Source organism: Anolis sagrei, chromosome 2, assembly GCF_037176765.1.
Source record: "Anolis sagrei isolate rAnoSag1 chromosome 2, rAnoSag1.mat, whole genome shotgun sequence".
Classification (NCBI taxonomy): Eukaryota; Metazoa; Chordata; class Lepidosauria; order Squamata; family Dactyloidae; genus Anolis; species Anolis sagrei.
This window is the reverse complement of record NC_090022.1, coordinates 165200661-165226527: the sequence shown is the minus strand read 5'-3', so window position 1 is coordinate 165226527 and position 25867 is coordinate 165200661. Positions and strand designations below refer to the sequence as shown.

The following is a 25867-nucleotide window of genomic DNA, read 5'->3' as shown; positions in this document are numbered from 1 at the left end:
GAATTACTGTTAAGTTTATGTTGGTTAAAATTCTTCTTTTTAAAAGTTCTTCTTTTTAAACATTGTCTTGTTCTTTCTATCGATCAATCGATTGATCGTTTTGCACTACGAAAAAGACATATGCATTGTGCATAGGAATTTGTTCATTTTTTCTGTTAGTTCATACAAACATTCTCCATCCATCTGCCATCTGTTAAATTTTAAAATACAATGCGACCCTTGTGTCCAAAAGTTTCTTGGGCCGCCATGAGAAGCTTTTCCTTTAAAAGGGGTTCAGGGGTTTTAAAAGTTTGAGAACTCCTGTTCTTAACTATTAAGATCAATTTGGATTATGATTCTGTCCTCTGGCGCTTTAGCTATCCCTTCCAGTTTGGTGTCATCTTCAAATCGGATAAGCATGCCTTCTATTCCACTATTCAAGTCATTAACAAATATGATAAATAGCACTGGGCCCAGGACTGAACTCTGTGACACCCTACTGGTCACTTTTCCACAGGATGAAGAGAAGCCATTGGTAATATCCTCTGGACTTGGCTGGATAGACAATTTGCAACCTACTTAATAGTAGCATTGTCTAGCCCACATTTTACTACCTTCTCCCTAGACAATTCATGTTCAACCAGGTGGCTGGAAGCCATAAGTCCTCTCCAACCCCTCAAAGCTTACCACAGTATCTTGGATGGAAACAACAGAGCAGGGGTAAACCATTTCGGACCTCACTTTTACAATGACAGAATCCACATCTGGAGGGAAGTGGTACAAAAAATACTATGGAAAGAAGAAAGAAATTTAAAATTATTTTTGTAAAGATAGATATCATAAGTGCAGAGTGAGATGTATGAAGAGAGACCAAGGGAGAGAAGTGTTTCAAAAGGGAAGTAGATTAATGACTCCAATCGGTCATCCACATACAGAGATTTCACTTCCATGGTTTGAGTATTTGGCCTCCCAAAAGTGGGGGCATAAGGAATTATTCCTTCAACCATCTCCCAATGATGGAGAAGGTTCCCAAGCTACTCCCGCCATTGTGAGACCAGCTGTGGCAAGCCAGGCAATGGATCTCTCCCCCTGCCACTACCTCCTGGAGATGGGAGTGTCTTGGGAATGCTCCAAAGATGGTCCAACCCATCGCAGCAATGGATGCTGCCTTCTGAGGATGGCAGCATCTTTGGATCATTTTGGAGACGCCCCACCCAAAGTGCGAAAGTAGGGAAGGCTTTCTGAAGACATAAACATTTACTAGGAAGGCTGTAAAAGTGGAAAAACTATGAATGAAAAACTGCTCAGAAGTTCTAGGTCCTTTGAAAATCGATCCTTGAGTCAGCCTTGAGGATTTAATGATTCCCAGAGAAACCCTATTAATAGTCAAATCCACAGCCCATTAATGCGGAGAGTTGACTGCAGAATATTTCAATACTCTCGGTTGCTTTGCAGTCTGGCAAAGTTAGCTTAGTTAGTTTTAATTTTTTAATTTTAAGGCCCCTTTGAAAGCACGTGGGTATTTTTGGAGTTTATTTTATAGTGCCCAGCTGTTCTTCTCAATATATACTATATCTGCAAATGGCACAAAGGAACAAATTGCACCAATTAGTTGCCATAGCCACCAATTACTAGCATGATTTGCAAATGTCATGAGCCATGTGAACAGAACCGATATAGTTTGTTGTATACAAGTTTTTTATTTGTCTGATGATTCATTCTACATTTTGAGCTAGGTAGCCAGAAACCTGTACTTTTTTAAATGGGCTCTAAAAAAAAGCCTTGCAGCCCCTGGAGCTGCATTTAATGTCTCAGATATCCCATGCCAGCCTGAATTATTAGCCCGCTTCTTTTTGCACATGAATTCACCCCTCTGCCATCTGTCAAGTCCTTTGGCCTGTGCAAAAGGCTTGGGAGTGGAGGTGCTGAGAGCAAGGATGTGCTCATTACTCCTAATACAGGGAGGCTTTGAGGCGGCAATACCTCGGTGCATCAGCAAGCAAGGGGCTGGGAAGCAAAGACACAGTGATCCATCATGAAAAAAATTACATATTCCATAGTAGTCTAACCTCAGAGTAAGTAAAATAAAATAAATAATACATGTAGCCAAAAGTATTCTTACCTGCGGTTGTGAAGGGCTGGCACTGAATGTAAATGCACTGTTTGTTCTGTAAAAGAGGAAAAATGCACCAGAATTCATAAAATGAGGGCAGGCAGCAATGTTTTGAAGGTGCTTGAAAAATGTGTACCCACAGTTTCCTTCATCTTTCAAATTACCTATACTCAAATGAACCCAGGAGTTCTGATTCATTAAAGTTGCTGCAACCACCTCCATATTTCTGTGTAAGCATCTTTATCGAATGCCCAGGAAAGATTGTATCAGTGAAAAACATGAAAGTCTACATAGAATCATAGAATCAAAGAGTTAGAAGAGACTTAATGAGCCATCCAGTCCAACCCCCTGCCAAGAAGCAGGAATATTGCATTCAAATCACCCCTGACAGATGGCCATCCAGCCTCTGTTTAAAAGCTTCCAAAGAAGGAGCCTCACCACACTCCGGGGCAGAGAGTTCCACTGATGAACGGCTCTCACAGTCAGGAAGTTCTTCCTCGTGTTCAGATGGAATCTTCTTTCTTGTAGTTTGAAGCCATTGTTCCACGTCCTAGTCTCCAGGGAAGCAGAAAACAAGCCTGCTCCCTCCTCCCTATGGCTTCCTTTCACATATTTATACATGGCTATCATATCTCTTCTCAGCCTTCTCTTCTTCAGGTTAAACATGCCCAGCTCCTTAAGCCGCTCCTTATAGAGCTTGTTCTCCAGACCCTTGATCATTTTAGTCGCCCTCCTCTGGATACATTCCAGCTTGTCACTATCTCTCTTATTCCAGGTGTGGTCTAACCAAAGCGGAATAGAGGGGTAGCATGACTTCCCTAGATCTAGACACTATGCTCCTCTTGATGCAGGCCAAAATCCCATTGGCTTTTTTTGCCGCCACATCACATTGTTGGCTCATGTTTAACTTCTTGTCCACGAGGACTCCAAGATCTTTTTCACACGTACTGCTCTCGAGCCAGGCATTTTCCCCCATTCTGTATCTTTGCATTTCGTTTTTCCTGCCAAAGTGGAGTATCTTGCATTTGTCACTGTTGAACTTCATTTTGTTAGTTTTGGCCCTTCTCTCCAATCTGTGAAGATCATTTTGAATTCTGTTTGGATTGCTTCTAAAGGCCCTTCCAGACAGATCTTTAATGAGTGGAACTCTCTGCCCCAGAGTGTGGTGAGGCTCCTTCTTTGGAAGCTTTTAAACAGAGACTGGATGGCCATCTGTCAGGGGTGATTTGAATGCAACATTCCTGCTTCTTGGCAGGGGGTTGGACTGGATAGCCCATGAGGTCTCTTCCAACTCTTTGATTCTATGATTCTATGAGAGACCTGCCTTGTGTTTACCAAACAAGGTCTCCAGTAAAAGCACATTCGGTAAAGGTAAAGGTTTCCCCCTGACATTAAGTCCAGCCGTGTCTGACTCTGGGAGTGCTACTTATCTCCATTTCTAAGCCGAAGAGCCAGCATTGTCCGTAGACGACTCCAAGGTCATGTGGCTAGCAAGACTGCATGGAGCACCATTACCTTCCCACTGGAGCAGTACCGATAAATCTACTCACATTTGCATGTTTTTGAACTGCTAGGTTTGCAGAAGCTGCGCCTAACAGCAGGAGCTTACATCACTCCCTGGATTCAAATCTGCGACCTTTCGATCAGCAAGTTCAGTAGCTCAGCAGTTTAACTCACTGCCATTAATGTGGAGCAAATCAGGTTTTACCAGTTTATGCCGCATTAATTAAACGCCTCAACAAATCCAGGCCTTACTGAAAGTCCCAGGTTTCTTGAGATGCTGGGCTTGTGGGGACTGACTCCTGAGACTGCTTCAAAAGTCCCAGGGGTTGGTCCCCATAGCCATCCCACTTCTTGGGGCTCTGAAATGCCAGGATGCATAGCATCCCGGATCAACCTTTGGTTAATCTGATATGTCATGTAGCCACCCTCAAGGGAAAGCCTGGGGTTTGGGTTGGAGGTGGGCACACCAAACCAAACGAAGCAGATTGTTTTAACCCATTTCTCCTTGTTTTTTTCCTTATGTCTGGAAGTGCCCTAAGAGATCAATTGTTATTGTGCCAAAGGACATTGCTCTGATTATGGGATGCACTTTAACTGTTGTTGCTACCAAATTATGCATAAAGGTGAAAAATTGGAAACATTAGCCATTACTAAGGAGACTATCATACAAGGCTTGAAGTTCAAGTTAAGAGCTCTCTAACCAGAACTGTTCACAATTACACGGCTTTTCAATAAACAGGGAATTCCTGTTTTTAGAGTCTTGAAAGCACTTCAAAAATATGTTGTTGAAATGGTGATAACTGCAAAACAAAAACAATTACATCAAGTAACTACGCAGTTTCGTGGGTCATTCAAGCAATGATAGGAATTTCCCTTCTTGATTAAATATTTCCTTATTGTTTGCGATACTTCCTTTGCCCATTTTGTTCATGCATGCCTGTGCAGCAATAAACAAGGACTGCCAGTCAAAAGTACACCTCTCCCTTGCAGAATATACAAAATAGAAAAAGGCTGGGAATTTCAAATGCATCCTCGCTTTTAAATTAATATTTTGAATGTATAAGGAGACAGTGTTTGTGAATTTTGAAAATACGTAAATACCTAATTGTGCATCTCTGAACTTGCATAGAGATAAAGTCCCAGTCTCAGGATGTTCTGAACTCTTGGAATTGTGAAATTATTCCCATTTTTTTTTTAAAAAAAGGGGGCAACATGGATGAAGAGGGGAAATCAATAGTTTGGTAAAAATTATATCTCAGCAACTATGGTCTACCCCCCTGTTTAAGGAGCCCCACTGGCTGCCATTTATTTTCCGGTCCCAATTCAAGGTGCAGGTTATCACCTATAAAGCCCTAAAGGGTTTGAGACCCGCCTACCTTCGTGACCATATCTCCGAACCAACTCAGGCCCTCCAATCTTCTGGGGAGGCCCTACTTTTGTCCCTGCCAGTTTCACAAGCTCGCCTTGTAAGTACAAGGGAGAGAGCTTTTTCCTCTATGGCCCCCCGACTCTGGAACTCATTACCTGGAGAGATTAGGAAAGCCCCTAACCTAGAAAAGAACCTTAAAACCTGGCTCTTCCACTGCGCCTTTGGTGAGTAGGTACACAACTTCACACTATTGCTCAGCCTCAACCTTCTGTCATTGGAGTATACGTGTGTCCCCATCCCCCCTTGTGGGAAAGCTTGATTCCACAACCCCTGCTATAATGAGCCCTCCTCGGCAAATAACCTGCTTCTCCTTTATCTCACCCGAGTTTTTAATCAGTTTTTCTTTTAATCATTATATGTAGTCCGCCTATTGTCACTGTGATTGTGCTTATTGTAATTTTATATTGTTATGTATTCACATGTTTTATGTAATTATGATGTTGTTGTTTATTGTTTGCGTTTTCGGTTTTACTCTGTTGTAATTTGTTGTTTGGACTTGGCCTCATGTAAGCTGTCCTGAGTCCCCATCAGGGAGATGGTGGCGGGGTATAAATAAAGTTTATTTATTATTTAATATGGTAAGCTAAAAGTGCTTTCACTATGCAAGAGCAGCCCGGACTGATTTGATCTTTTCTCCATGTAACCTAGGGTGATGATCACAATTACAACTTACATACAGTCAAAAACATTTCAGATAACTATTCATTCATTCATTCATTTACACCCCGCTTTTCTCACCCCCGTAGGGAGACTCAACGCGGCTTACAACTCCGGCAAGATTCAATGCCATTTAAAACATAACCATAAAACATGTCCTATCAACTAAAACAATTAAAACAGTCAAGCAAATAAAACTAGACTAGTAACAGATTAAAAACATAGAAAGTGCATGATACCATTCATCCATAAAATGCTGACCACTCACCCAAGCTGGAAGTTCTTGATCCTGGTGACTTGCAGTACATAGTGAGCATTATAGGGGGCCATGGAAGCCACATCTACATATAAGATCTGCTCTGAAGGCCCTTTCTCAGCTGTGGGCTCTGATGGGCAAAGCGTACGGCTTACTTCTGCGTAATTATAACTTCTTTGGTACCTGCAAATAAAAGCCAAAAAAATTAGACCAAGGAACATGCCAATTGCAGCACGTTCTAGAGCAGGCATGGCAACTTCAATGGGCCTGAGGAACAGTTTTCTGCTTCTGGACTCTTTGGGGCTGCACATACTGCCAAATGTTCCCTCTGCAGATGCTGAAAAGTCTAGTTCTGGTTTTTAAAAAGTTTTTTTATGTCCAACAGGTCAAAAGCAGCAATAAATTATGCTGGTCCAAAGTTGCACTTTGCCCACCAGTGTCCAGAAATGCCGTCATGTTGATCCAGATTCAAGTTACCGCTAAGAGTCCTTCAATGTTAACAGAAGTTTTATAACTCACTTCATGAGCTGCATTAAGTGTAATCCAAAATTTCAGAAATATATACAGTATTTCTGTCCAAAGGTAGGATTGTGAACTGAGAAATAAAAGGGAAATTAAATGCAGAAAGTACAAGTGATCATTATATTATTCAAAGTAGTCAATTACAAAACTGTAACTTATAATACAAACAACTTCAAGAGGTAAACCCACTAAAACATGTACGATGGTAAGAATCCATTAACCTCTAACAGTGGTTCTCAACCTATGGGTCCCCAGATGTTTTGGCCTTCAACTCCCAGAAATCCCAACAGCTGATAAACTGGCTGGGATTTCTGGGAGTTGTAGGCCAAAATACCTGGGGACCCACAGGTTGAGAACCACTCTAGCAATACACTGGGACATCCAAATGAAATACAGTTCAGCAATTCTTCCTGCATATCTCTCCCTCTCCCTCTCTTGCTATCTCATCCCCACCCATTGAGCCCCAGGTGGCGCAGTGGGTTAAACCCCTGTGCCAGCAGGACTGAAGACCGACAGGTCGCAGGTTCAAATCCGGGGAGAGGCAGATGAGCTCCCTCTATCAGCTCCAGCTCCTCATGTGGGGACATGAGAGGAGCCTCCCACAAGGATGATAAAACATCAAATCATCCGGGCATCCCCTGGGCAACGTCCTTGCAAACGGCCAATTCTCTCACACCAGAAGCAACTTGCAGTTTCTCAAGTCACTCCTGAAACGACCACAGTGTCACCACTGAGAAGGCCCTGTCCCTCGTCCCCAGCAGACGCGTTTGAGACGCTGGTGGGACCGAGAGCAGGGCCTCCCCTGTAGATCTTAAATTATGAGATGGAACGTAGAGAGAGATACGTTCGGATAAGTAAGCTGGGCTGGAGCCATATAGGGTTTTATAGGCCAAGACCAGCACTTTGAATTGTGCTCAGAGGTGGACCGGCAGCCAGTGGAGCTGACGCAGCAGGGGGGTGGTATACTCCCTGTATGGCGCTCCAGTGAGTAATCTGGCTGCTGCCCGTTGGACTAGTTGAAGTCTCCGAACAGTCTTCAAAGTCAACCCCATGTAGAGTGTGTTGCAGTAATCTATTTGGGATGTAACCAGAGTGTGGACCACCATGGCCAAGTCAGACTTCCCAAGGTATAGGCACAACTGGCGCACAAGCTTTAAATGTGCAAAAGCTCTCCTGGCCACCGCCGAGACCTGGGGAATAAATGGGGTTACACTTTCCCTGAAGACACAGGTTCGCAGCTTGTGAGTGATCCTGGATTCATCGCTGAGCCCCAGTGTATGAGGCATATAGTGTCAAACATCTCAAGGGGGATAATGGCAGCGGGACTACACCTACTTACAGGCCACGAAACACAAGTGGGACCTGCCAGGACAGTACTCCCTTCTGCTGCCGAACTACAAACAAGACCGGATATTGCAGATCTTCAGAATCACTCTTTACATTAACCCGGATGGCATCCACCTGTGGGGAGAGAGTAGTAGTAGATTAATTGAAATTCTACATTATTCCGCTCCATTCAAAAGATCACTTCCTCTTCTCTGTGTGTCTCATATTTCTAATGCCTTTAATGAATCATCAGACCAAGTTTTGCCAGTTCCTTCCTTTACCTGTTAGCTATACTTGCCTAATAATATGAAAGGCAGGGCTTAATTCAATCAGTACAACTATATGATGCAAAACTGTGTCCCAAAAAACATTTATGAGGACATGACAAAGAACACTTCACCTGCTGTTCCTAAACTGAACATCCTTTGCCTTCAGCCTATTTTCTTCTGTTCATAATTATATAAAAAAACTTAAACAGAATTATCTATTTGACCATCAACTGCCAACTTCCAAGGTGATGTTGCTGCAGAAGCAAACCATGAATTCTGAGATCTTACACCTGGCTAGTTTTCTGTATAGTCACATAAGAGTCCTGTGGATAAATCTTGTCAATCTCCAATTGACTTTATATGGAACTTCCAAAAAAAAAAATCAGCAAGGGCTTCAATCATTTTAGCATTCAATCATTTTTTTGGCCAACCCTAAAATGGCTGCCGCCACGTGGCCAGGCAGCTCAATGGGCATAGTAAGATGGCTGCCGCTGCATGGCCAGTTCGGCGCTGCCTTAGAGCCGGGGTTTTTTTTGTTATTATTATTATTTTAAATTATTATACTAGAGCTATGTAACAGGGAGAGGGGATGAGAGAGCACTTGAGGGGCCTGCCTGCCTGCCGACGGCCGCCACTCAACAGGCCCACCACCCAACAGTGACCCAACCCACCTCCCAATAGAGGCCTACACACAGGAAGGCCAAATAGAGGCCTCCCTTATTTACAGAGAAGACAAGATGGCTGCACTAAAAATGGCCGCCACATAGCCTGCAGTATTTACGGAGAAGACCACCTCATAGCCAGCCTATTCAATGTTTATGGCAGCCAACCCCAAAATGGCTGCCGCCACGTGGCAAGCCCGCAGTTAGAAGGGAGGAGCAACAAAATACAAACAGGTTTTGCCCCTGTGAAGCCATGTATGGAGCCAGTTGGAACAATAAATGGAGAATATCCAAACAGGAGTGTCAGTGCACCCAGAAATTCCTCCTTATTATGTTTTCATTTTTCTGTAGTCTCTTCCAACTCCTGACATTTATATTCCAGTTTCTCTTGTTTTTGGTGCACCTGAGGTAGCTCCTCTTCAACTTCCCCTCCCATCCGGAAATTTTGTAAGTCTTTTATATCAGCAGAAAGGTCTGTCATTATCCTCATGAAAGTTGTGATTTGTTTTCCTTCCATATTGGTTATGTGGTGTGGTTTTTAGTCTGTTGAAGTGGGTTACTCTTGGACACTCAACTGTTTTAAATTAATTCGCTGTTTATTCGTCCAGTCGCTTCCAACTCTTCGTGACCTCATGGACCAGCCCACACCAGAGCTCCCTGTCGGCCGTCACCACCGCCAGCGCCTTCAGAGTCAAGCTAGTCACTTCAGGATCCCATCCATCCATCTGGCCCTTGGTCAGCCCTCTTCCCTTTTCCTTTCATTTTTCCCCAGCATCATTGTCTTCTCTAAGCTTTCCTGTCTTCTCATGATGTGGCCAAAGTACTTCATCTTTGCCTCTAATATCCTTCTCTCCATTGAGTAGTCGGGCTTTATTTCCTAAGTATGGACTGGTTGGATCAATATACATATCATTAACAAATATTATACCACAGGGGTCTAGTCTCTCTATGTATCTGTGTTACTTTTTAAAATAAGCTTTATGAGTGTTACAGGCTCTGTACTGAGATGGGAATGGGTAAGTTTGTGATATTACGTATCCAACTGCTTGTGTGTGAGCAGCGTCTATTGCAAACCTGGAAAATCTGGTTTTTCCTTTCCTCAATACTGTTGAAAAAAATCTGTTCAAATGACTGTTGGAAACCATCATTGCACAATGGCACCACCCCTCAAATAAACAGACAACATAGATTTTTTTCTCAAAAAAATAAATCTATGATGGAGATTTGACATTTTTTGCGACTCCACAAGGAACGTTTGCTTCAAAAAGAGCTCCACAGCTGAAAAAGTTTGAGAACCCCTGCATTAGAGGAAATCCAGAATATAAATGTAACACATATTTTGTCCAGTTTAATTGCAATGGTACTTCTGCTACTAGAGAGGCAGGGACTAAAAATTTTCCAGTCCCCTTCAGTATTGACTGTCACCATAAAATGTTGAGTTAATAATAATAATAAAAAAAACTTTATTTATACTCCACCACCATCTTCCCAAAGGGAACTTGGGGCGGCTTACATAAGGCCATGCTCATCAATGCAATAAACATAATAGAACACAAAGCACAACAAAAATCAAGAAATAAAATAACATAAAATACAGAACCAATGAAATAAGCAATACAACAATTAAAAAATCAAAACATTAAACACTAAGATAGCTACAAATCATTTATAAATATTAACACAAATTATTAGGGTGTACATGAAGATTCATGAGTCAAAATGCCAGACAAGATGGCCTGTACATTTTATATATATATATATATATATATATATATATATATATATACATACACACACACACACACACACACACACACTATATCAAACCAGTTATCCCAGCAGAACTCACACGTTACTATGTTTAACTGGTAGATGCATATTTCTTCTGATTAGCACTGTTAATGAATTAATGCCTTTGGTCACAAAAATTATACTTTAATGAGAATGAGTTGTTGGCTCTTAATTGCCTTGTTAATTTGTACAAGAATGCATTTCTCCACTTTAAACATTTTTATTGATTTGATTGATTAAAAAAAACAGTGAGTGATCATGAGTAAAGGAGGGAACTTTAAGCATCTCCCCTCACCCACATGTATATACACAAAGGAGGGAGACATTAAAAATAAACTGTTTATTTATCCTTGGGACCATTGTCTGTTCCCCATCTCACCTTCCATCTTCCTGTCCATTGCTCCCTACTCACTTGGGTGGGAATGCAATTGGACAGGGAACCAAGAAGGAGGATGTTTGCACTTGCTCACTCAGTCACCCACTCACTCACTCACTCACACACACACACACATAGTACTAAGATTTACCACATAATAGTCATCATCACTTTGAGTGAGCTGGAGACCTTGTGGCTGCTTAGCGGGCCTATCTTCGATCAATTTACACCGCTTGACATGGAAGATGTCACCAGAACTCTGGCTACTGCAAAAGCAACCACCTGTTCTCTTGATCCGTGCCCCTCTTGGCTGATCAAGAGCTGCTTGGAAGGTCTACTCGATCCGTTGTGCAGTATAATCAATGGCTCTCTTGAACAGGGGTTTTTTCCGGACAACCTAAAAGAGGCAAGAGTTCGTCCCTTGTTAAAGAAACCTAGCTTGGATCCTATGACCCTTGCCAATTACCGTCCTGTTTCTAATCTGCCATTCTTAGGTAAGGTGATAGAGCAGGCTGTACTGGGACAATTGAAACAATTCCTGGATGACACAGCTGGCCTGGACCCAGGCCATGGGACAGAGACAGTCCTGGTTGCCATTACGGATGAACTCCGTCGCCAGTCTGACAATGGTGGATCCGTGCTACTGGTACTTCTCTACCTTACCGCAGCATTTGACACCGTCGACTACGATCTAATGATTCACCGTCTTTCCATGTCCGGAGTTCGCGGTCAGGCCCTTAATTGATTCGACTCATTTCTCCGGAACCGGAGTCAACGTGTGGAGTACATGGATCAAGTCTCCAATAGATCCCCCCTCCTATGTGGGGTCCCCCAAGGTGCAATTCTCTCTCCTCTTCTCTTCAACATCTACGTTAGACCCCTTGCTAGTTTGGCTCGAAGTTTCGGCATGAACTGCTACCAATATACGGACGATACCCAACTCCTTCTGCTCCTGGAGACTGGAGCAACGTCAATTCCAGACAATTTCACCCAATGTCTGGAGGCTCTGTCGAACTGGCTAGCAGACTGAAAGTGAACCCGGCGAAGACTGAGATTCTCTGGCATGGCCGCCCAGCAGGTCTGACTCATCAGTTACCCACCTTCGATGGTGCCGCCCTATCTCCATCGACCACTGTTAAGAGCTTAGGTGTCGTCCTGGATTCTCAGCTGACAATGGAAGCTCAGGTCGCTGCTGCCAGCAAACAGGCCTTTTTCCATCTACGACAAGCGAGGCAACTTGCCCCCTACCTATCTGATGAGGCTCTGGCAACTGTCATCCATGCCACGGTCATGTCTAGGCTGGACTATTGCAACGCCCTGTATGTTGGCCTTCTGATGTCTACAACCCGAAAGCTCCATATTGTTCAGAATGCGGCAGCCAGGCTACTCACAAGAACACCCATGAAATGCCATATAACACCAGTGCTGCAACATTTACATTGGCTTCCAACTGAGTACCGTGGCCTGTATAAGATGTTAGTTCTGACCTTTAAAATTCTTTATGGCCAGGGTCCATTGTATCTCCCATCATCAGAGGTCGCAACGACCAGCCCAACGTGACTTACTCTATATACCGGGTCCTAGAGAAGTGCACTTGGAAAGGACCAGACGCACGGCTTTTTCTATTTCTGCCCCTGCCTTATGGAATTCCTTGCCGCCCTACATGAGAGCCATGCGTGACTTAGGGCCTTTTACTCTCGCACTTAAGACCTGGCTTTTTACTACAGCATTCGGTCTCTGTTGATTTTTAATTTCTGTATGTATGTATTTTATCTTTTACAATTTAGCTGTAAATCGCCTAGAGCATTCTCGGATGGAGGGCAATTAATAAGTACTTAAAGATGATGATGATGATGATGATGATGATGATGATGATGATGATCACATAATAGTCACATCCCCATTCTCGGGTCTCAAAATGGGTGTTTTCCCCCTTTCCTTGCATAAGTATCACAAGTAGTTTTAAACTAAACAAAAACAAGCCAAACTCAATAGAGTGTACCTACTCCCTTTACTTTTCATAACAGATCCTTAATTTAGAGTTTTAATTTAACCTACACCCAAAAGTACAAATTCCAACAGGTGTAAGTCATTTTTCCACATGGAAGGGAATAAGTACTGCCACACCCTAGTTCGAAGGTTTAGATGAAAGTCACCAGGACACTTTTTGTTTGTTTGTTTATTTTTTCATTTTTAATGTTTATTTTTTATTGTTCTATCTTTTAATTGTTATTTTTTCTTCTATCATTTCCTACTTTCTCTTTATATTACCGTTCCACCAATTTACATGTAAAAACAAAATACTACCCTTATTTCACTCCCTTTTTCTTACCCAAAATAAATACTAATAAAAAAGTACTGTCTCACCCTCAGTCATGACAGAGCAAGTTTAGCCTGTTTTCTTTGTGCCTTCCTTTGGCATGTAACTCATAAAAGCTGTCTAGCGGTCATTAGAAAAATACTTTGCACTGGCAAAATTACTCTACATCTGTTAAGAAGACTAGTGGGGAGCAACAAAGCATAAGGCGCACAAAAAAAGCCAAATTTACAGTTGTCTCTCCATATCCACAGTTTTTGCATCCATGTATTCAACCATCCACGGGTTTCCTCTCCTGTTTTCTGTGCCTCACCCATATTCACCATACTTCCATTGTACTCTTGCTGCCACCCCGGCTACTGAACTAATAATACCTTTCAGTTATTATTGGTCGTAATTACTTCCAATTTCTTTGTGTACCCATTTCTAGGGAACACAAGGAGGAGGTTGTTACTGCCTCTGAAGCCAAAAAATTGAGGTTTTCCCAAGAACTCACTGACACTGAGGGAAGCCTGGAAAGCTCTGCTAACCATGAATATTCAGTCAGAAATCAGGATCAACAATTCGATGCCCCATATATACAACAGATAAAACAACAATTACATAATAAGCAAAACATTAAAATTAGATTAAAAACCATTTAAAATAGTGCAAATTAAATTAGTTGGCATGTCAAGCCGGAGTTCTACAATCAACATCTTAATCCAAAGCCTGTCCATAGTCCATTTTCCATAGCATTGTCGTCATTTTTATTGTCAGCCTGCTATCCGAATGCCTGGTCCCATAGCCACATCTTCAACTTTTCCTGAAGGAAAGGAGGGAAGCTGTTGACCTAATTTCGCTGGGGAGCGAGTTCCACAGGTGGGGAGCCACCACCGAGAAGGCCCTGTTCTAAATTCCCTCCCAGTCCCCTGATTGGCCAGCACCAGAAAGCCAGCTGGCATTTCCCAGATCTCTAATTGGTTGAGAGGCAGGTTCTAGTTGATGTGCACACTGATTGGTGGAGGCAGCAATGACGTGGCAGGGAATCCCCCTCCAGCCAGGCAGGGAAGCCCTGGGGCCGCCAATAGGTCAAAGTAGGTGGTTCCTGGAGCGAGGAGGTCTCCAGGGGGCAGAGTCCATCCTTGATGTGTAGCAACAGAATGCTGAGAACAATGAGGGTCAAGAAAGATGAATGACAGGATTATGGAGATACCGGGTTCTGGATGTAAGGGAAATGAGTGTTGGGTTCCCCAGACATCTTCCTTTGCAGCAAAGACAAAGAAAAAGTCCCAGAAATGTCTAGTGGAGATGAGTGTGCCATCAGAGTCTCTTCCTGGGTCTTTGTCCAGTGGATAACTAAGATCCACTGTGGGGATATTTTGGGTGACAGGAAGGCTCCTTGTTCAACAGAGTATGGTCTCGTCCACGTTTCCTACACAGGGTGTGGAATGAATTCCTGGAATGGCTGAGATTGCTCAAGAGGTGATTAGAGTTCATCCTGTTCTATTTAATATAGTTCAAAAATAATAAAATAAGATAAAATTAGAGTTCATGTCATGTTTTAGTATAAGATCATGTAGGAAAGTATAAGATCAGTTAGGAAAGAGGGGTTTTATCTTGGCTGCATGTAGGACAGGAAAGGTTATTTTATTTATTTGTTGTAATTTATTACTATGTGCTCGTTCACATATTAGCATAAGGGAAAAAGGAAAGGGAAAAAAAGAAAGAAAGAAATGTTGTATAGGAAATAGTCTAGTTATGGAGCAACGGCTTTGGGAGACGGTGGTCGGGCATCCGGTCCAGTGGAGTTGATGGCAGAGGACCATCGCTTCAATGTTGGTGGTCTTTGCTTCTTCCAGCACACTGACTTTTGTCCGCTTGCCTTCCCAAGACATTTGCAGGATTTTCCAGAGGCAGCACTGATGGAATCGTTCCAGGAGTTGCATGTGACGTCTGTAGACAGTCCACGTTTTGCAGGCAAGAGGTAGAGAAGGAAGAAATGAGAGACAGAGGGAGGGAAGGAAAGAAGGAAAGAGAGAAGGAAGAAAAGAGACCAGAAGAGAAAGAAAAAGGGGGAAGGAAGGAAGGAAGGAAGGAAGGAAGGAAGGAAGGAGAGAAGAAAAAAGGGAATGAAGGAAGGAAAGAGGGAGTGAAGGAAGGGCGAAGATGTAGAGAAAGAGGGAGGGAAGGAAAGAAGGAAAGAGAGAAGGAAGAAAAGAGACCAGAAGAGAAAGAAAAAGGGGGAAGGAAGGAAGGAGAGAAGGAAAGAAAAAAGGGAATGAAGGAAGGAAAGAGGGAGTGAAGGAAGGGGGAAGATGTAGAGAAAGAGGGAGGGAAGGAAAGAAGGAAAGAGAGAAGGAAGGAAAGAGGCCAGAAGAGAAAGAAAAAGGGGGAAGGAAAGAAAGAGATAGAGAAGGAAGAGGAGAAGGAAAGATGGGAGGGAAGGAAGGAAGGAGGGAGGGAAAGAAGGAGAGAAAGAGGGAAGGTTGGCCACAGCAACACGTGGTGGGTAAAGGTTGTTATTTCTATTATTATTATGCTATTATTCCTATTAGACCCTTTTAGGGGGAATGGGAGAGGTGTCAGGTCCCAGAGGCAATGCATTGCATTATTGTTATTGTTATGATGGTGATGAAATAAAAGGAAATAAAAAGAGAAAGAAGGAAGCAAACAGGGAGGGAAGAAAGGCAAAGGAAGAAAGGGGGAGGGAATGAGGGAAAAAGAGAAGTATGAAACCAAGGAGCGAAAGAAGGAAAGAAAGAAAGAAAGTAGAGAAGGAAGAAAGGAGAGAAAGGGAGAAAAAAAGGGGGAAGGAATAGGTAGGTACCACTCTATCATAATAGTCCAGATATCAACCTCTACTTTGAAAACATTTACTATAGGCAACAGCAACGCGTGGCAGGGCACAGCTAGTAGCTTTATAGACAAGCACCTTGGTATCCCTGCGGATGTCCTGGTCCTTAAACACTCTCTGCTTCATTCGGAATAATGTTGCATTCGCAGAGCTCAGGCGGTGTTGTATTTCGGCATCGATGTTGACTTTGGTGGAGAGGTGGCTGCCAAGGTAGCGGAAATTGTCCACATTTTCTAATGTTACACCATTAAGCTGTATCTCTGGAAGAGAGAGGGGTTGGCTGGTGACTGCTGGAACAGCACTCTGGTTTTCTTGATGTTCAATGACAGGCCAAGCTTCTCGTATGCTTCTGTGTTTAGAGTGGCTTGTAGATCTTCTTCTGAATGAGCACAGACAACATTGTCATCAGCATACTGGAGTTCTATAACATAAGTTGTTGTAACCTTGGTTTTGGCTTTCAGTCCGCTGAGGTTAAACAGCTTGCCATCTGTCCGATAGATGATTTCCACTCCAGTGGGAGGCTTCCCATCAACAAGGTGAAGTATCATAGCGATGAAGATGGAGAGTTGGAGCAATAACACTGTAACCAGCTAGCTATGAGCTGGGTTTTAACTTTGTTGCAATAGAAGTGAGTGAAGGCCTGGAGCAATCTCCAGCGGAGTTCTGTATGTTCACTGATGTGGACTGGTTTAAGCTGAACAGCTGAGCCAGGATGTGTGTGCGCATGGGGAGAAGGGTTTAATGGGGTTGGGAGGTTTGCTGTTCGTCCGGGTATGGTCGAGGGGGATTTGAGGGATGGAGGCCAATGTAGTTCGTCCTGGCCTCGCATTCTTGGGAAACTATGATTCCCGTGATAGTAGGACTATGTCTCTCTTTTTAGCAGGGGTGGGGTGGCCATCTTTGATAATACCATCATGTTCTTGCTCTCGTGTATTTCCCACATGCATCTTCTTGATATTGGGCTAGCTAGACCTTTGGTTTGATCCTGCATAGTGCTTATGCTCTTTAAAGGTAAAGGTTTTCCACTGACATTAAGTCCGGTCATGTCCGACTCTGGCGGTTGGTGCTCATCTCCATTTCTTAGCCAAAGAGCCAGCGTTGTCCATAGACACCTCCAAGGTCATGTGGCCAGCATAACTGCATGGAGAGCCGTTACCTTCCCACCAAAGCAGTACCTATTGATCTACTAACATTTGAATGTTTTTGAACTGCTAGGTTGGCAGAAGCTGGGGCTAATGGCAGAAGCTCACGCCGCTCCCCGGATTCAAACCTGCGACCTTTTGGTCAACAAGTTTAGCAGCTCAGCAGTTTAACTCACTGCGCCACCGGGGGCTCCTTATGCTCTTTACACTAGCCTCTTTTATAGGAATCCTATAAATATTACTGAGAACATAGCCTGGATTCTGTTGATTAGTTCCAACTAGAATAAACACATTCAATACATTTTGAAAGGTTAGCCAACAAAGAATCAAAGAGTTGGAAGAGACCTCATGGGCCATCCAGTCCAACCCCCTGCCAAGAAGCAGAAATATTGCGTCCAAATCACCCCTGACAGATGGCCATCCAGCCTCTGTTTAAAAGCTTCCAAAGAAGGAGCCTCCACCACACTCCAGGGCAGAGAGTTCCACTGCTGAATGGCTCTCACAGTCAGGAAGTTCTTCCTCATGTTCAGATGGAATCTCCTCTCTTGTAGTTTGAAGCCATTGTCCTAGTCTCCAAGGAAGCAGAAAACAAGCTTGCTCCCTCCTCCCTGTGGCTTCCTTTCACATATTTATACATGGCTATCATATCTCCTCTCGGCCTTCTCTTCTTCAGGCTAAACATGCCCAGCTCCTTTAGCCGCTCCTCATAGGGCTTGTTCTCCAGACCTTTGATCATTTTAGTCGCCCTCCTCTGGACACATTCCAGCTTGTCAATATCTCTCTTGAATTGTGGTGCCCAGAATTGGACACAATATTCCAGGTGTGGTCTAACCAAAGTGGAATAGAGGGGTAGCATTACTTCCCTAGATTTAGACACTATGCTCCTAGATCTAGGTGTAGGCTTTGTAGGTGATAACCTGAACCTTGAATTGGGACCGGAAAATAAACGAAGAAGAAGAAGAGGAGGAGGAGGAGGAGGAGGAGGAGAAGAAGAAGAAGATCAACTTTATAAAGCATAAAGTTGTGGCAAGGAAGCACACTGCACAAAGTGAAGTGGAAGAAGCATGATTTTCTTCATACTGTATTCATTCCAGCCTGCCTCCTTCTTTCTCCCTCTCTCCCTTCATGAAGCCAAATATACCAGGAATAAAAACCACACAAGATCAACTAACCCAAAGTTCCTCAAAGTGGACAAGAGCAAAGTAGACAGCAATCTCCCAAAGTGGACAAGGTCATGAGGCACAGAGTCTCCTCCCTTGAAGCCCTAAAACCCTGTACTCTGGTACTAGTGATGCCTCGGGTGCTTGCTCTTAACTCAAAACACTGTTTGTATGTCAAAGCAAAACCATGCTCAGAAGCAAAAAATGCTCTTAAGTAGAAGGTCCCACTGTATTTCAATGGGAACAGGCATGTAGTCTGGGGGGGGGGGGTTTCAGCCCCCCCACCCGAAATTCTCATGGTGGTCCGCGAGAAGGACTTACTGGTACATTATTTGAACTGTTATGTTTATTCATATCATGATCTGATCACCATGCTCAATATATCCCATATGCATGGGGGTATTGGGGTGACGATACAAAAGGTTTGCTAGGGTAGACCCTCTTTCACTCAGACTCAGCCCCTCCCCCCCCAAAAAAAATCAAACTCAGCTCCCCCCAAAACAAAATCCTGGCTAAGGGCCTGAATGGGAAGTATGGGTCTGCTTTTGGTTGATGAGGTACTCGAATGAATTTGGACTGTTGTGCTTTTTGCCTTCAAGTCATGTCAGGTTTGGGCGACTCTGAGTGGGGAAATGGCCTTGGAGGGCTGCATCCTAGTTTGGGGGTCCCTGCTTTATACCTACTCTAGTGGGATGAGATGATTCGTCTCTCAAATGAGGGATGGGGGGTGGAAAGGGGAGGGATGTGATGCCCAGGGGGCAGGGGCGGCTCATCCATTACGCGAAGTAAGCGCTCGCAGAACACTTTTTTTTGCCAGGGGCACAGAGGCGCCTCTGTAAATGCCCCTTGACGGCCACTTGAGGAGCGCCCCCTCAGCTCACAACAGCCCTAGCAGTCCGGGGGGAGCCTCGGCTTTCTTGCCTCACTGCCGGGCGATCCTCTTCCCAAAGGGGCCGAGCCCTTGAACCTTGCCTAGCCGCTCTCGTTCCTGCTCCACCCGGCCACCGGGTGCACGAGCAGAGCCGGCGCTCAATCGATCTCCGCGTTCGATCCCTTCCCCATGACCGGCTCCCTTTCATAGAATCAAAGAGTTGGAAGTGACCTCATGGGCCATCCAGTCCAACCCCCTGCCAAGAAGCAGGAATATTGCATTCAAAGCACCCCTGACAGATGGCCATCCAGCCTCTGTTTAAAAGCTTCCAAACAAGGAGCCTCCACCACACTCTGGGGCAGAGAGTTCCACTGCTGAACAGCTCTCACAGTCAGGAAGTTCTTCCTCGTGTTCAGATGGAATCTCCTCTCTGAACACGAAGAAGAATTTCCTGACTGTGAGAGCTGTTCCCTTTCCCGATCCCCCGGCGTTCCACCCGCCTCCTCTCCTCTCCCCAATCCGCGGGTGGGCCAAGGGGCGGAATCGCCACACCTGGCTCGCTTCGGGTCCGGAGGCGTGTCTGAAGACCCCAGCGTGTGCACCTTAAGTCGCCTCTTCTCCTGACTTTCTATTCAGCCATTGGGACCAAGAGCTGGAGGTATCTCCCACCTCCGCTCCCTCCTTTCTTTTTGCGCCTACCTTCAGGAAAGGTGGGCATCTCCACCTCTGTCTCTCTCTCTCTCTTGGTCCCAATGGCTGAGGAGAAAGTCAGGAGACAGGTGACTTTTGGTGTACACACCGGGGTCTTCAGGCACGCCTCCGGACCCCAAAGCGGGCCAGGCAAGGGAGCAAGAGCGGCAAGTATAGTTACTGGGATGTATAGTTCACCTACAATCAAAGAGCATTCTGAACTCCACCAATGATGGAATTGAACCAAATATGGCACACAGAACTCCCACGACAAACAGAAAATATATATCAGTGATTGGTTGGGGGGGGGGGGGGCGCCAAAATACTGTTTGCTTACCATTGAAAATTACCTAGGGCTGCCTCTGTCTATACCTACTCTAGTGGGATGAGATGATTCGTCTCTCAAATGAGGGATGGGGGTGGAAAGGGGAAGAGATGTGATGCCCAGGGGGAGAAGGCTGGAAAGCCGGGCTTCCTAGCGATAGACGCAGGTGAGTGGACTGCTTGGCCAGCCCTCCCTTGCGGCCCATTCAAGCCCCTTCTTTCCCTCCCTCCTTCCCTCCTGGGGCGCTCCCTCGACGGCTCACCTGGCCGGGGAGGGCGCTGTAGTTGAAGGCGTAGAGCTGCTCGGCGGCCCGGCCGACGGCGCCGGCGTAAAGGCGGTCGAACTCGGCGGGGCTCTCTCGGCCGCCGTCCCCCGCGCGCGCCCCGGCCAGCAGGGCCAGCAGCGCCAGCAGCCCGGCCCAGGTCCCCTTCCGCATGGCGCTCCCGGGCTGGCGGGGCCAGGGCAGCCTCACCTCGCCGCTGCCCGGCCGCTCATGGCCGCCACGCAGGTACCTCGCCCCGCATCGCTCGCCGACGGACGGACGGACCCGCGGGGAAGGAGCGATGCGGGGGAAGGAAGGGGGAGAGAGAGAAGGCAGCCTAATGGCAAGCGTCACGCGAGAGCAGCCCCTGCGCAGAGCCTCTCTCTCTCTCTCTCTCTGTCTCCGGGCCGACAGGGATGCCTGCTTTCGCCACGTGTCCCTTTGCGCCCTCAGCCCGATTCCCCGCCTGCCAAGAGCATCGCCCAGCAGCAGGGCTTCCGCAGAGGTTGACAGAGAGAGGAGTCAGCCGCACACCTTGAGGGAGGGCCTCCTCCACAGGCCAAGGCCCAGGGGGACCATCCTCGGCAATTAAGGCAGTCCTTTCTCTTGCACCTCATTCACTCCTGGCAGCTCGTTTGTCTGTCTGTCTATCATATCCATCTAGTATCTATCATCTATCATATCCATCCATCCATCCATCTATCTATCTATCTACTTCATTCATCTACTTTCTGTCTATCATATCTATCCACCTAGTATCTATCCTATCTATCTAATTAATTAATCTGTCTAGTTTCTGTCTATCTATCTATCTATCTAGTATCTGTCTATCATATCCATCCATCCATCTAGTATCTATCTATCTATCTATCTATCTATCTAATCCATCTAGTATCTGTCTATCATATCCATCCATCTAGAACCTATCTATCATCTCTCTCTCTCTCTCTATCTATTGAATCCATCTAGTATCTGTCTATCATATCCATCCATCCATCTACTGTCTATCTGTCTGTCTGTCTATCTATCTATCTATTTATCTATCTATCTATTAATCCATCTAGTATCTGTCTATCATATCCATCCATCCCTCTAGTATCTATCTATCTATCTATCTATCTATCTATCTAATCCCTCTAGTATCCATCTATCATATCCAGCCATCCATACTATCTATCTATTGAATCCATCTAGTATATGTCTATCATATCTATCCATTCAGTATCTATCTATTGAATCCATCTAGTATCTGTCTGTCTATCATATCCATCCATCCATCTAGTATCTATCTATCTATCTATCTATCTATCTATCTATCTATCTAATCCATCTAGTATCTGTCTATCATATCCATCCATGTAGTATCTATCTATCTATCTATCTATCTATCTATCTATCTATCTATCTATCTATCTATCTATCATATCCATCCATCCATCTATCCATCCATCCAGTATCTATCTAATGAATCCATCTAGTATCTGTCTTTCTATCATATCCATCCATTAATCTAGTTATCTGTATCTATCTATCGAATCCATCTAGTATCTGTCTATCATATCCATCCATCCATCCAGTATCTATCTATCTATCTATCTATCTATCTATCTATCTATCTATCTATCTGTTGAATCCATCTAGTATATGTCTACCATATCCATCCATCCATCCATCCAGTATCTATCTAATGAATCCATCTAGTATCTGACTTTCTATCATATCCATCCATCAAACTAGTTATCTATCTATCTATCTATCTATCTATCTATCTATCTAATCTATCTATTAAATCCCTCTAGTATCAGTCTATCATATCCATTCATCCATGTAGTATCTATCTATCTATCTATCTATCTATCTATCTATCTATCTATCTATCTAATGAATCCATCTAGTATCTGTCTATCATATCCATCTATCAATCTAGTTATCTATCTAATCCATCTAATATCTGTCTATCTATCATATCCATCTATCAATCTAGTTATCTATCTAATCCATCTAATATCTGTCTATCTATCATATCCATCCATCCATCTAATATCTATCTATCTATCTATCTATCTATCTATCTATCTATCTATAATTAATCCATCTAGTATATGTCTGTCATATCCATGATCCCTCCATCCATCTAGTATCTATCTATCTATCTATCTATCTATCTATCTATCTATCTATCTATCTATCTAATGAATCCATCTAATATCTGTCTATCATATCCATCCATCCATCTAATATCTATCTATCTATCTATCTATCTATCTATCTATCTATCTATCTATCTATAATCCGTCTAGTATCTGTCTGTCTATCATATCCATGATCCATCCATCCATCTAGTATCTATCTATCTATCTATCTATCTATCTATCTATCTATCTATGTTTATCTATGTTTATATGTATTTTCCAGGGTGGCTCCCACATCCTGGATATGTCACGTCATCACCAGCAATGATTAATCTGGACTACATACCCATCATGACCATCTTAAAATACTGGCAATGTTGGGGATTGACCCAGGATGTTGGGAGTTGTAGTCCACATCCAGAAATCTGTGTCAACTAAACAGTCAATGAATTTGGACCACACTTGGTACACATATCTATCATGACCAACTTTGAATACTGGAGATGTTTTTTGGGGGGTGGGTGAACAAAGATGATGGGACTTATAGTTCAACACCACATCATGACCACCAGAGACAGATATTGATCAAAATTGATACACATACCTGTCACAACCAACTTAAATCACTGGTGTGGTTTGAAGAGGCAATGACAGAGGATGATGGGAGTTGTAGTCCATCCCAATCTGGGAGCACTATGAATCTCACCAATGATGGCTCTGGGCTAAGATAGGCACACATACACCCCATGATCATGACCAACTTGAAATACCTGCACAGTTTCAGTAGGGATTGACAAGGTGATGGGAGTTGTAGTCTATCCACAGCCAAAGACCCATATGTATCCTACATCCTGACAGTCATGTGCATTTCTAATGGGACCATTCATAATATCCAAAAACAAATAATGACTATTTTTTATAAATCGGATTACAAAATACCTAACTCAGGCATTGCTGGGTACCTAAGCTAGTATAAGATAAAAATTTTGGTCTTTTAAAGTGCCACAAGATTCTTTGCTGTTTCAAAACACCTACCTTGAACTACTTTTCTACAAAACCAACAAAGACTGAAGTCACTGTTGCCTTCGTTGAAGATACAGGTAGTTGTGGCATCTCTGTGTTTCAGACAAACACCTCAGTCCTACTCTATTTTAGATGCACAGACTGAATGCAGGGTGGTACTGTCTTGTAATACTGATTAACATGAAATTTTAAACAGAAGCTTGGATGGCTATCTGTCAGGGGTGTTTTAATTGTTCTTTTCCTGCATGGCAGGGATTTAGACTGGGTCGTCTATGAGACCTCTTTCAATACTATGATTCTATACAGGTAGACGTGGCATCTTTGTGTCTCAGGCAACAGTTTAGTTTCAGGATCCCTATAGATACAAAAGTCAGTTGATACTGTATTCCCATTATACAAGGTGTCCCTTATATAGAATGGCAAAATCAATAGGTTTTTTTTTTAATTTCTTTGAATATTTTCAGGCTACGGATAGTTGTGGAAACAGAACTTGTGGATACTGAAGGTAGATTGAGGATGGATACAGGTAAAAGGCAGTAACCAACCAGGTAACTAAGCTGTTTCTCTCAGGTTGCTGCTGAAGGCATGTATGAGATGGACATTTCCATGGATTTTTCCTGCTTGAGCCAAAAATGATCTGCTTGATCTCTCTTCCTGATCACAATGAGTGGGTCAGATCCATATGACTGGCTTCGGATATGTGAATGTAGTGCTTACATACATACAACATAGGGTGTGGGGAAATAGTTCTCATATCTCTATACATCATAAATTCAAACTATAAACTTCCCCTGCATTTGCAACTATTGTTTGACACACTATTTAAGAAAATGTGGTGAAACTGGTTACTAGTATTTTCAGTAACTCCTTTTCACAACTGAAACATTAATTATATTACAATTATATCATGACAAAGGATAATATGCTGGCATGGCTGTTCCAGGAGATTTGAATTCCTTTTCTTGCACTTATTAGTTTGTTTGAATTTAGTTGCGCCATGCATTTTGCAATTGAGTAGCTTTCCCCAGGTTGCAATCATAGGGCCAACAACCTATCAATCATCATTAGAGCCTTTAGATCCGCCCCTTTCCCCGGGTTTTGGAGGGAAAAGGGGACTTTCAGTTCAGTCTCACAGTTTGAAGCCTTACAGTAGGACGTATGGGCTTCTCTTTCCCCACCTGTAAAAGTTTCGCTTCTTACAGCTTTGCCGGGGCAAAAGATCTACAGCCAGCTTTTCTGAGGTTAAAGATATAGATTTACAGCCAGCCTTTGCTGGGGAAAAGGAAAACCTCTACAGCTTTGCTGGAGAGTAAAGTTACAGTTCCACAGGCTTCGTGGAGAAACTAAAAGGACACCAGCGTGGCAGATCTGCAGCAACCATTGCCTGGTAAGGGACCACTCGGGCTATCCATAACGCAGCTTGGAGCCGGGAGTTGAGGCCTCATGCTAGCAGGGTTAAGAAAGATTGCCCAAGGAGGGATTGAAAGGTTTCCCTAAAGAAGATAGGCACAGTTTATCAAGCAGTTGCCTGTCCCTTGTTGGCAGATCAAGAAAGCTACCAGTTTGTCAAGATTATATGGCATTTTATTCATTTGTTCGAAGATTTAAGCCTTAATAAAGAACTTTGTTGGACTTATTTTGAGCCTCTACAGAACTTTTTCTTGGGAAACCTAAGGGACCCTTTAGCTGAGGCATCCCGGTGTCCCGTTGGGCATATAGAAAGCACGTCCTATAAACAGACATTGTCATAGGCCCAGCGTGTGACAGCACAGATAACTTGTGGCATAATCCTAAATTTTAAAGAGATTCTGATCTCATGAAATAGTGGAAGAGGAATATCACAGGTTTTACTACTGGCGAATACTATGCTTATGTTTATAGCTGCCTTATGCTTTAAGACTGGAGTTTTTAAATTGCAGGTCAGGGAGGTGTAGCAGCCCCTTTTGCTACTTTAAGGAGATGGGAAACTACAGAATTACTTTAAAATGTGTAGCTATGATGTTAACAAATGGACTGCAACACATTTTTTTAAAAATTAGCTTTTGAAAAATGTGAAATGTAAGCAGTTAACACAATGACATTGGGTATGAAGAGCCAATCTATATATTACATGGAATTGTTGTTATGTGCCTTTAAACTATTTCAGACTTATGGGGACTGTCTGGGCCATACTGTCACACTGGGCCAGCCATGGGTTATGGGTCAGTGAAGATCCATAACCAGGGC

General features: G+C 43.7%; 1 protein-coding gene across 2 annotated transcripts in view; it reads right to left on the bottom strand.

Annotated features, from left to right (window-relative positions):
* SIDT1 (SID1 transmembrane family member 1) overlaps positions 1-21060 on the bottom strand; it is a 67416-nt gene extending 46356 nt beyond the window's left edge. For both annotated transcript variants that reach the window (XM_067464051.1, XM_067464052.1), the window contains exons 1-5: positions 20487-21060; positions 7799-7920; positions 5950-6120; positions 2102-2147; positions 667-768 (exon numbers count right to left, since the gene is read on the bottom strand). In XM_067464051.1, the coding sequence (XP_067320152.1) occupies positions 667-768; positions 2102-2147; positions 5950-6120; positions 7799-7920; positions 20487-20660 (615 nt within the window). In that variant the 5' untranslated portion in view covers positions 20661-21060. The remainder of the gene's footprint in view (positions 1-666; positions 769-2101; positions 2148-5949; positions 6121-7798; positions 7921-20486) is intronic.
* Positions 21061-25867: the final 4807 nt, after the last annotated feature.